This window comes from Xylocopa sonorina, chromosome 8 (genome assembly GCF_050948175.1).
Source record: "Xylocopa sonorina isolate GNS202 chromosome 8, iyXylSono1_principal, whole genome shotgun sequence".
NCBI classification, from domain to species: domain Eukaryota; kingdom Metazoa; phylum Arthropoda; class Insecta; order Hymenoptera; family Apidae; genus Xylocopa; species Xylocopa sonorina.
In genome coordinates this window covers 12,767,359-12,779,549 of record NC_135200.1, presented here as the reverse complement: position 1 = coordinate 12,779,549, position 12,191 = coordinate 12,767,359, and the positions used below count along the sequence as shown (strand labels likewise).

At 44.8% G+C, this 12,191-nt stretch overlaps 1 protein-coding gene across 25 annotated transcripts in view; it reads right to left on the bottom strand.

The window, feature by feature from the left end:
* Nucleotides 1–11,082: 11,082 nt before the first annotated feature.
* The window catches only part of Cac (calcium voltage-gated channel subunit cacophony), an 81,939-nt gene continuing 80,830 nt past the window's right edge, over nt 11,083–12,191 (bottom strand). For all 25 annotated transcript variants that reach the window (XM_076900075.1, XM_076900074.1, XM_076900073.1 and 22 more), the window contains 2 exons: nt 11,336–11,846; nt 11,083–11,248 (listed from right to left, as the gene is read on the bottom strand). In XM_076900075.1, coding sequence (XP_076756190.1) covers nt 11,209–11,248; nt 11,336–11,846 — 551 coding nt within the window. In that variant the 3' untranslated portion in view covers nt 11,083–11,208. The remainder of the gene's footprint in view (nt 11,249–11,335; nt 11,847–12,191) is intronic.

The window sequence follows — 12,191 nt, the reverse complement described above, 5'->3', positions numbered from 1 at the left end:
TATCCTCCAGATGATTAGGTGGTTAAATTCTGTTGTTAAATAATATGTCCGCGGGTGAGACAGTGGGCTGAAGATCGACCATTGAGATATCTTCCCGTCGAATTTTCTTCTCCTTCCTCTTTTTTTGGCACCAGTTATCGAACTGTAAACTCCGGTGAACTCCGACAAGTCTCGTTTCGTTCCTCCATAGAATCGGTGGACGGTTTTGCGGTCGCGTTGCTGTAACAACAAAAATTCAATGTATTCGTCCCTCGTCTCAAAAATCAATCTTCAGCTAATTTTCTCGCCAACTGTGCGATCAGTACAAGTGCGTTGAGCACAGCTAGTATACGACAAAAGGGCGCCTGAAGTTCGCCGCGAGACCGGCTTCAGGCGTTTCTTATAAGCTCTACCTAACATTTAATAAAAAGAAATGAAAACGAGTCAAGAATACGAGATCGACGATACGACGAACAAAAGAAAAGAAAAAAAAATAAGAAATAACGTTTAACATTTATGGATATACGATATAAGATATTATATATTTATATTCCTCGCTCCCTTCGTCCCCTCCCAGCCCCCCTTCCCCACGAACCTTTCTCTCCAATCTTCCAACTTTCGTTCACGAGACAACCGAAGAAAAGAAATCATCCGTTAAATCTACTCGAGGCGTACGTAGACGCTGGTTATTACTGCATTTACGTTTCTCGTTATCGGATGACATTTCAACTTACTTTCCTGTACACTCGAGGAGCGTCATTGTTTCGTTGCGAAGAATGTCGTTTACTTTATGTTGAGCGATAAATTTGAAAAATTGCTAACGGAACGTGCAAATTTATTAACCCTTTCACAGATCTGTCGTTTCCTCTTTTTTTTTTTTTTTTTTTTAATTGTTCTTTGTTTTCGCTAAAGCGCACGCGATTCAATCGAATACTTTGAACACCTTAAACAAGCGGAAAGAAAGTTGAAGTCGCGTCTCGATGTGTACAACAGTATACCAGAGAAATCATTGTATCGATTAAAGTCATGGTAAACTTAATAAAACGCTCAAAAATACTATCGGTCGATTTATACAACTGTTTCACGTTATTTGTGCAAAGTATTCCCGTTCAGTGCCATCCACCTTGTTCAGTCTCGAAGCGTTTAGGGCTTCCAGTAACGAGGGAAATCGTTTGGGATCGAATAAAAAAACGAGTGGAGTAAAAATTTGTATTTTGAAGATTACAAGTAATAATTTTCATAAAAAATAAACATTTCGTGCTAGGCTCAAGCTGCGAATTTAGGAAATTTTCTTTATTCGTATGCGTATTAGTTTGTATGCCGTATAAGTACGTATATATATATATATATATATATGTATATAAAAGAATTCATTCCTCGCTAAGCGTTCGGTGCTGCCATCTCTTCGTCGAGTTCGAGATAATAGACGCGGAAGTTGGCTGGTGTAACAATTCAACGCGCCATCTTCGATACCCGTTTCCGCGTCGATCTCGAAACATCGTGGATGCCGCGATATTCGACGATTTCGTTCACGCGGGTATTTTAATTCAGAGCTCGACAGTGTCTTAAGTTTAAGTGAAAAAACACGAGTATCTTGAAATATTTTAACACATTATTTTATTGGTTTTTTCCTTAAAAAAAGAATGAACTTGAAATCGGTTGTTGGGTTTTTGGATTCTGGCGAGTAATGACTGGGCATTTCGAAGCGACGATACACACTAATTTGCAAATTGAACTAGCTATGTATATATATATAATATTTATATATATATATATGTATGTATATATATATAAGGTAGGTATCTTCTCTCTCGTTTACTGCATAATACATAAGTAATAATGCATATTTACGTTTTCATTTGCATCCTTTTTCTCTCGCTTGCTCTCTTCGTACTTTCGCTCGAACATTCATACTCGACGCCGATCCGGTCGTATTTACGCAGATTCAAAGAATAATCGAGTTTATCCTTTCGTTATTTCGCTTATTTTTTTTTTTTTTGTTCGTCTATAGTTTTAAATACACGAGAGTTCCTCACTGGCAGATGCGTTCGCACGTATATATATTGAATATACTTATATTTTCATTAAAGGAGAGAAATAATACAATCGAATGTTCGCGTCACGACGAACACGCGAAGTCGAAAGCGTGTTTTATATTATTATTATTTATTAGTATTATTAGTATTAGTATTATTATTTTATTTTTATTTTTTATTTATTCTTTTTTTCCTTTTTTTTAGTTTTAACTAGAAGAACGCCGTCCATAAATGCGCGTTTGGTAAGAAATATGTTCAGTCAAATATTTCGCCGATTAAAATGGATCGTTTCGATCGTGGAAAAACAGACCCGTTCCCGTACGACAAACGTCCAGTAAACGCTTTCTTTTTGTTTCTTCTTTTCTCTCTCTTTTGGCCAACCGTCGCTCGCGTTCTCGACGCGACGCGAACGATGCACGCGGACAATTAAATACGTATAAAGGTACAATCTGCACTCGAACCGCCTCCACGGTGAGAAGCGAACATTACCCTCACATTTTCACATTTATAAGTAATATACAGTAAGTTTACAATAAACGCGGAGATTGGCGAGAAATTGTGCGAACGAGAGATACCCGCAAGATTCTGTGTGACGATATCTATCAAGGAAAGAACTGAATTTCGATGCTCGTTGGACACGAATGTAATTACACCGAGATAGAGACAGAGAAAGAGAGAGAGAGAGAGAGAAAGGAAGCGACAGAGAGAGAGAGAGAGAGAGAGAGAGAGAGAGATTAAACTATACATATACATACATATATATCGCTGCAATTATTTATATGTATATATACATATAATTATATATTTGTGTGTATATATATATATGAACGCGTTTCATTGATCGTCGGTATTAACTTCGCGCAGAATCAACCGCCAATCGTCCGCCATTCACGCAACTGGCAGCAGCACTCACTGCATTATATCGCTATAATACCCTTTTAAAGTTAGTTTAGTCAAAGTTAAAGCTTTCAATGGTTTTCTTTTTTTTCATTTTTTTTCCTTCTCACTTCTTTTCCCTCCCTCTTTACAGGATGTCTCTTGTTTTCTGCGTTTTTCTCGTTCTCATTTGTAACAACGGTACACGCGACCATTCAAACGTTTACAGATCTCGTCCTCTCTCGTCGAACTCGCTGGGTTCTCTGGTACCATCCGGCGCGTGTACGTACACCCCCGTTTACCAGGTCGCATATACGTCCAGGCACACACACGCACGCATTATGTCCCGGTTCGTTCTTCCTTTCGTTTCCGTACAGCCCGTTCGACCGTCTCGCGGCCACGCTCGTCCCATTCGTTGGCCAGAGTTTCCGGTTCGCGTTGCCTGCCAATTCGTTCGCACTCTTCGCCCGTCTTCGATTTCCTTTGCCGCGCTACTGTTCGCGCCACCGATGCGAATCGACGACCAACCGACAGGAGAAGCGTCTCGCGAACGAGAGACGGTGGGGAGGAATAAAAAAAAAAGAAAAAAAAAGACCAGGATCCGCGCATCGTTCGTGAACAGTAGCGACGGGGTGTAGAAACCCGATGATGCACGATCGCGTTCCCAAAACGTTCGCGCACACAGGAACTGTATCGTTAATAACGGCGCAACATCGATTCGGAAGAAAATCACGGTTCGTCGAACAAATTGTAATTGGATTCAACTATTATATTAAATCGGAGGAAATTTTACAGAATAGATGCCTAGTTTGAAATAGAAGTGTACATAAATTATGCTATTTATGACCGGCCGGGTATCCTCGCGTATTCGTCGTGACGTTCGAGCAGAAGGAGACCGCGACTGCTCCTCTCGAGTCTTCGTGATCGTCGTTATCTCGTTTCGTCATCTCGTTCGTTTACGTATCCTAGTATTTTTTTTTTTTTTTTTTTCTTTGTGAACGTCTAATATTAAGGCAACTCTTGTTACTATTTAATGATTCCTCGCGATTTTCTCCAACCCTACCGTTCCCCTTCTTCCTCCACCGTATCGTTCACCCTCCGTTCGCAGGATACCAGCCCTCGATCTCGCGCGAGCTCACACGCAAAGCTTTTTTTTTCGCCCTCTCGAAAATACAATTCACGCTCTTTCTGTACATAGAGTATCGTTTCGGTTCGTTTCGCGTGACGCGAAACCATCCAGTCGAGCGATGCTTTTGGGCTACGTCGAAACGCGATACGCCATCGATGGTTCGCGTTGATCGCGTTTAACTCTTTGAGTGAGAGAGAGAGAGAGAGAAAGAGAAATAGAGAAAGAGAGACATAGTAATCGAGGTGTCGTTGCTTGGCAGCGTCTGCTGGAGCGAAAAAACGAGTTCAATTCGAGGATACGTTGGCGAGAGAGGTACGGGGTCTCTCAAAGAGTAAACGTCGGTTGACGGGGATCGATCGCTCGACTCGACGGAGAGGTCGCCGCGCGGGTTATTGGTTCGTAGCGCGAAAAGACCGATGCACAGAAACGAATTGGGTATGATGATTGGAAAAAAATTGACATCCGCGTGCACATCCGTCGCGTCGCGACGTGAACGGACGCTCGACGGGGACGATCGTCGTGGAGCGCGCGCGGCTGTGCACGCACCCGACACCAAAATTGCGCGACACGCTCAGACACGGATCCAAGATCGACCGTTCTCTCCTCGCCTCTTTTTTTTTTTTACTTTTTTTTTCTTTAAACCGTTCGCGTATATTTTTTTTCTTTTTATATGTACGTATAATTTTTTTTTTATACATAGAGAGATCGGTGTGTAATAGTGTTTTATCGACGAGATTTCGTTTATTTGCAAAAGTATGAAACTCTACGGAGCTCGTCGGCTCGTCCAACAGCCGAGGAGATCTAGTGACGAAGTTACTTCTTTTTTTTTTTCTTTTTTTTTTCTCTTATACACCCCTCGCATCGTTTTATCATTTCGTGATTATTTTTATTATCGACAGGGCGTTCAGAGAGAGAGTGTCAATATACGCTTTTTCGTTATTTCGTTCGTACCTACTTATATGCGTATATTCGTCTATATATACATTTATATATATTTATACTTACACAAATACATATACATGTATATACGCGGAGAGTTCATATACATGTGTCTTTGTTTTTTGTTTTTTTTTTTTTTACGTGTACATATTTATATATGTTCATGTATACATATATAGATAAGTAGAAAAACTCTTAAACGTAATGTTTACGTGTTATTTGAATTTTGACACCCCCCCGCCGTACATCGTAGTCGTTATTACATTCTTTGTTCGCTTATCGTTATTATATAAATAAATGCAAGTAATGAAATCGTACATGGATTCACTGTTTCGACGTTTCGGCTGAACGATTCAATCCTCGAAGTCTCTGCCGTCTGTAGAAACCGGTGGAAATTAATAATCCGGCCGCGTGTTCGCGATACTCTGCGGCTTCTTCTCCTCTCTCTTTTAATTACACACGCGCGTACTTTCTACGAACGAGCCGAGAAGTGTTTCGCTTCCCCTTCTTTTCTATTCGCGCGTCAATTCTCCCTTTCGTTTCGACACTGGTCGTCCCAGCTCCGTTCGCACTTGTTCTCCTCCGTTTCCTCCTCTGTTCGTTTCCACCCTCCGACTAGGGAGCCAGTAGTTACCCTCGAACGGAGGCTCTCGCCACCACCGAGGCGCCCAACAGCGACGATTTTTTAACGTCTCGCAGAAGAAGGTTTCGCGTTCATCCCTACCGCACTCTCTCGATACGGATTCGCGCGTTTACGATTCACCAACTTTCTTATCTCTGACAACTAGATAGCTATATTTTAAACAGCGAACGTTTTGCGATTACTCTCGCCTCGTCTAACAACCCCTGACGATCGGCTCCTTCGCAGGCTGACACTACGGCGCGGGTTGGACTCCACGAAATGCAAATAGAAATACATAGTAAACTGGAAAAATCGACAATCGGACTGGTTTTCAACGTCTACTTGGACCTGTTAGCGGCACTGGTTCTACCTAAACGTTGGATCGTTCTTCTGCGAAATCGTTAAAACTCACCCCCTCGGATCCTCCTTCGCATCGCGTTCTATTCTCTCTGATTTTTTTTCTTTCCTTTCCACCCCTCTACCCTCGAGCACGCGGCTCTGGCACGTCTCTCCAGCCGATCCCAGCATCGTTGTTCGTTCTATCAACAGATACTATTATCTCTCCTCGCAGCGTTCGCAATGCCAAAGAAAACGAGACGTCCCCTCGTGTTCTGTCCCGACCGCCGCTACTTTCGTCCCCGTTATCCCGTGACGGATCGTTACGAGTAACGATCCATTCTCACCATCCTCCTCAATATTATCAGCGTTATCGTTATTACTACGTTATTATCGTTATTAAATCGTTCGTGAATCTTTAATTTCGCGTCGTGGCCGCCCTCGTCCACGCCGGTTGACGCGTTCGAGTAAACGTACAGCTTTATCTACGGTTATTATACTTTATACTTACGTGTAGACTTAAGACGCGTACAGTTCTCGATTAGAGCTATGTATATATATATATATATACATATATATATATACACATATACACGCGGACACGTGCAGAGGTGCGCGAGCGTACCAGCGCCCGTGTACGCGTTTATATATTTCTGTATCTCACGCGCTCGTCGTCGTTTTAACGCTATCGTCGTTAAGTGCTTGGTCATATGCTTTGCCTTTACGACGCTAAGGAGTTTTTTTGTAAATCTCGAGAATTCGATTCGCACAGCTCGCATCTACACACACAGGAAGCGCGCGAGAAACGAACACTTTGCCACGCGACCCTCGACAGTCGTCCTTCCGTTCATCCCCTTGCCACTGCCGCTCCTCAACCCTTTCGCACCCTTTCGCTCGTACGCTCGACCACGCGCGCGATTCACTCGCTCCTCGCTCGAAATTGCTAATCACCTAAACGCATATTCCGGGGCTACTGGTAACTGTCCCATCGACGCGACGGTATCGTCGTCGGGTCTGGCTAGACTCTTTGGATTTATCACAGAAAAACAGTTTCGATAATACGCGTACTGCTTTACCCCGAACACTTTCGTCGCGATCTTAAATCGTTCTCGAATTGTAGGACGTGAAAGGCGTTACATCGGTTTCTTTGGTACAAGCACGAACGAGTTTTAAAACAATGTATTTGTAGAACATAAAAGGAACATCGAGTAACGTAGTAAAAGTAACATAAACGATATGTAAACGTGTAGAATATAAAAAAAACATAATATAACGTAAAGGTATAAAAATAGAAGGTAACAGAAACGGTAATTAAAAGCGCGAGGGAGTAAAAAAATAAAAATCTGTTCTCTCTCGATTAAAAACGGGAATGTAAAAAGTAAAGTTGGAACAAATCTGATAATTTTCATCGTTTCTTCCGAAATCTACCGCGAGAAGCGCAAACGTTGGCGTCTCTGATCATCAAAAATTCCCGTGCTATCCTCTTCGTTCTCTCTCGCAAGCGATCCTCCTTGCAACGACACATCTAAACGCGATCGAGTTTCTCGTAAAGCACTTGAGGGAACAAAACCGACACACGCGAGGCTCTCGGTGCGTTTCGCGTTCACCTCTCTCACCTCTGACCCTCGTTCGTTTCCTCGCTAATTTTCGTTTGAAGAGTCGGGAGTTAGCTAGATCGATCGACGATAGATCTCTGTGGTCGCACACGCTCGGTCGAGGCCCATGCACTCACGCGGATCACGCAGGCAAACGCGAGGTGGTAGCGAGAAATGATTCTCGAATCGTTTTATTCGTTCTCTCGACACTCTGATACCCCATTCACTCTCTCATTCGTCCCCGTTCGAACCCTCTCGCTCCTTAGTTAAATTCTACCTACGTCCGTGTATACGTGCTGCGAAAAATGGCGTACGTTACTTTTTTTTATGTACACTCGTGTATCTCGTGTGTGTGTGTGTGTCTTTCCGCTTAAAACACACCGTACAGTTGGCAGTATGTTACACGTGTTCTTTTTCTCTCCTTTTTTTTTCTTTTTGCTTACACCCCTCTTTATATCTTCTGTTTCTATTTAAGTATGTATATGTATATATATTTATATATGTATAATCCCGTTTCGACTACGCGCGCACTTAATCAGCGATCGTTTATGTCTTGTTCGATATATACGCGACGCACGCTCGTCCCGGCGACTATGTTTCCGCAGTTAGTTTCGTTAAGCGCACCGTGGAATTTCAAATGATTCACGTTGTTTCCTTAGTTTTACGAATGTTGCCTGCCGCGACTTGATCGATCGATGCTCTCTGCACCCTACTCGGACGAATCAGCCTTACGCTGGCTATGGTTTAGTGGTAGTAACAACGGTAGAAGCGATGCTTGCAATTTTAATTAATCGCGTCGGTAATCGTAGCGTTTAGTAAAAGTAGTAATAACAGTACTATTTAGAAATAGTAATCGTAATAATAGTAGTTACAGTTAGTAGTAGTAGTAGTAGTAGTAGTAGTAGTAAGTAGTCGTAGTAGTAGTAATAGTAATAGTAGTAATAGTAGTTAGTAGTAGTAACGGTAGTAGCAGTAGTAGTGGTGGTGGTAGTAGTAAGAGTAACGGTAGTAGTAGTAGTAGTAGTAGTAGTAGTAACAGTGATAGTAATAGTAATAGTAATAGCAGCAGCAGCGATAGTAGAGGTGATGGTGTCTGTGAATATTACAATCGTGTGTACAACCGTTTATACTATAATATATATCACGATGTATATATCATAGTATGAATCGTGCGCGCTAAATTTATATTATAATTATATATATATCCTAGTATGTACACGTATATATAAATATAATACAAATTACCTGTCGATCGAACGCAAGAACACTGCGAGTGGATGAGAGAAACGAGGAGGCATGAAAAGATGGACGCGAAGAGCGGTACAAGACTCGCGTTTGGTCGAACGATTTTTCCGGCGAACGTACACCACGGTGGCTACTGTTCAAATATCCACGAGATTCTATCGGTTTCTATAAAACACGCGTTCAGGTGCTATCGCTAATACTGTTGGGCTCTCGTTTTGAACGTTCACAACGAGGGAGTGGCAATGCCGGGATGATGGTTCGTTGCGATCGAAAGCGAAGAGGAAACGGAAGGATCGAGGAAGAAAAGCGAGGAGAAATTTCGACAGACTGAGAAAGACAGAGGGAGGGGAGGGAGAGAAATTTTGTTAGATGAGAAATGATCTGTCCGAGTTTAAACGAAGGTGTAGTTACTCTGCGGAGAACGTGGCTAGTATTTAGTAACGATGGTAGTAATAATTAGACTGTAATAAATAGTAGTAAGTAAGTAGTGTAGTTAGCGGTTGTTTCGACGGCGCGGCGGTAGTATGTGGTGGTAATAAATCGTAGTAGTAATAGTAATAGTAGTAGTAGTAATAGTAATAGCGATAATAGTGATAGTATTACGTAGTAAGTACCAGTGGTAGCCGTGGTTATAGTAAGTAGCGGTAACAGTAGTAGTTCTCGTAGGTGATGATAGAAACGGTAGTACAATAGCAGTGATGGTAAACGTTTCGAGTCAAAATTATGCGATAATTAACGAGTTTCTTTTTTGTGTTGTTTTCTGTGTTTGTTTTTTTTTGCTTTTTTTTCCTTTTTTCGAGAAGAACGCGAACCTCGGCCCTCTCTACCGTCCCATCGACTTTCGTTTTCCCTTCGTTTCGCTTCACACTCCTCATTGGCACGAGCTGCGAGAATACGGAACGACGATCGTTCTTTCCCGTGGGTTCTCGCGTGGCTGCTAACACGCGACGCGTATTACTCCGTTTCTTAACGCCTCTAACAGTAGAAGAGAATCAAAACGATCTTTACGACTTTGGTAAAAATTTGTCTACGTATTTAGTTCGATGTATCGTTCTGCGCGTTTAGCTTCGAGAGTACACTTTTTCTCGTACTTATATATTTTCTGTTTTTTTTTTTCCTTTATAATATATTTTCATTTCCCTTTTCTTTCGTTTGCTTCGTTTTTTCAACAGCTACCCCTCCTCTCTACGCACCCGCGGAGCTGCCGATTGATTCGATAATTTAGCGACGGTATACCATTTCTCGTTCGTGTTTCGACGCATTCGAAGGGGTTTGGGGGGGGGGGGGGGCGAACGCGTTCGTTTGTACGAAACCTTATCGGCTGGTCTTGAACTTTCGCGAACGATAAATGAATAAAGAAAGAACTTCGCGCGGAGACCGTGGCGAGCGGCTTGGCAATAACCACCCCTGTGTTTGCACGTCTCGTCCGCGTCGAATAAATACGACGCGGTACCGCGGCTCGTCGAAACCTCGACGAGTTCGAGCGGTGGTTTTTCGAACGCTACTGCGACGAGAGATATAATTCTGCGCGATCGAGATGCGTACGCGAGTCCGTCTGAATCGCATCGAGCGTATCGAACGGTGCCATCGTTCCCTTCTGATGCGTTCGCGCGCGGCACCGATTCGAACGATCTGAACGCGTCGGAAGAGAGTTCGATGCCGCTGGATCAGTCCTGTTCCGCACGCGTTCGCTCGAAAGAGAAATCAAGAAGAGAGAGTGAGAGAGAGAGAGAGAGAGAGAGAGAGAGAGAGAGAGAGAGAGGCGTTCCGGTGCTGGTGGTGCTTCCTCCTCGTGGTACGGTTAATCGTCGTATAAAAAGTGGCTCCTGCTCCTCCTCGGCTCGGTCCGTCGCGTTAAAAAGCACAGCGAAGGAAGCTTCCAAGTACGAGACGAGAGAAAGTTTCGCGTTTGAAAATAGAGAAAGTTCCGGAGCGTCGATACATGGCGATGCACCTCCGACACTTGAGACTTTTTCCACGAGATTCCTGCGCGCGAGGCAGGCAGTTTTTTCTGTTTTTCTTTTTCGTTTTTACTTAAACTCTTGTTTCGGTTTTGCGCGTTCGAATCCGGCGATCGTCGGTCCCGACATTGTCCAGCTTGTCGCGACGATCGCTCGGTTAAACGCGTACGTATTTACGGTTGCTTCGTCCCTGTAACGGATCATCCGATGTTGCTTTCGCGTATCAGTCGCACGGTTTCTTCGTGATCCTGCTCCTTTCTCGAACCGGCTGATCTCGACCGCTCGTTCCTGGTATCCGTGTCCCCATCACTGCGACGTGCAGGACGCCGTTTCGCCCGGACCGGAGGTCGAAGCCGGTCGGTCGATCGATCGATCGAGCGATCCTCACCGGTAGATCGATGCGCCTCCCAACGTGGAAGATTCACGCGCAAACCCTAAGACGCCTGGGGGCGTCCACGTCACCGGACCACCGTCCAGGGTCCCACTTTGGCTAGCACCAGTCGTCTTCGTCGCTGTCGGAATGTCTCGACCTGCAAGGGTCGCGCGCATCCAAGGTTACCATCATCTGACATACAGAAAATTTGGATGAACGCGTAAGCAGTGTAGATGGGTGTTACCTGGGTGTCCTCTGTTTGGCCTGCGGTTGCGGCTTGTAGCCGTTGGGTACGGGACTCGGTAGGAGGCGACCTCCGCGACCCATCGCCACAGCCTGCTCGAAGCTCAACGGACAGTGGCTCGGTTGCATCGGTGGCGGGTGTCCCGCCGCTGGATGCTGTACACCAGGCGGGATCGGGGCGTGCGGGCCCGGCATATGGGAGCCGTGGGTCGGCGATGCGTTCAGCTTCGGGAAGTTGATGTTCGCCGGTTTCAGCTGCAGGGTCGAAGGTTTGTTGGGCGTTGGCGGCAGTAGACGACCCTTTCCCCGTACCGTGACCAATACCGGGTAGCTGTGCTGATGCGGGTGATGCCGATGATAGTGTTGATGGGGATGGGCCGGGCGACGACCGCTGATCGGGCTGGGGCTTCTCGATCGTTGCTCCAGGCTGGTCGTCCCGTAGTATCGCTCGCGATCGATGCGGTGGATGGGGCTCGGGGTCCTCGCTGGACTGGTCGAAGCGCTCCACGGACCTGACGAGCACAGTCGTTAGCGGTTCTTCCCATTTACCGTGTTCAGCGTCGCGGTCACAACTATTTTCTCTCTAGCTGCCCTAGCTGGATTACCGTGAGAGACGCGGTGAGACGCACCGGGGATCCCGAGGCCTGCGTTATTACGCGTTCGTCGCTCGTGTTCTATCGCGCGAGCCGATCGTTTTAAGAGTAACATGCCGCATGCCACTTCTCTAATCCCACGATCGGACGATCTTATCTTCGTTAAGGGGCCACGACGTGCATACACGCTACGTGATTAAAAAAAAGAACGCGTGTCGAAGTCTCGAAACGGAATCGCTACAGAGGGATGGGCGAGGGGGGGGG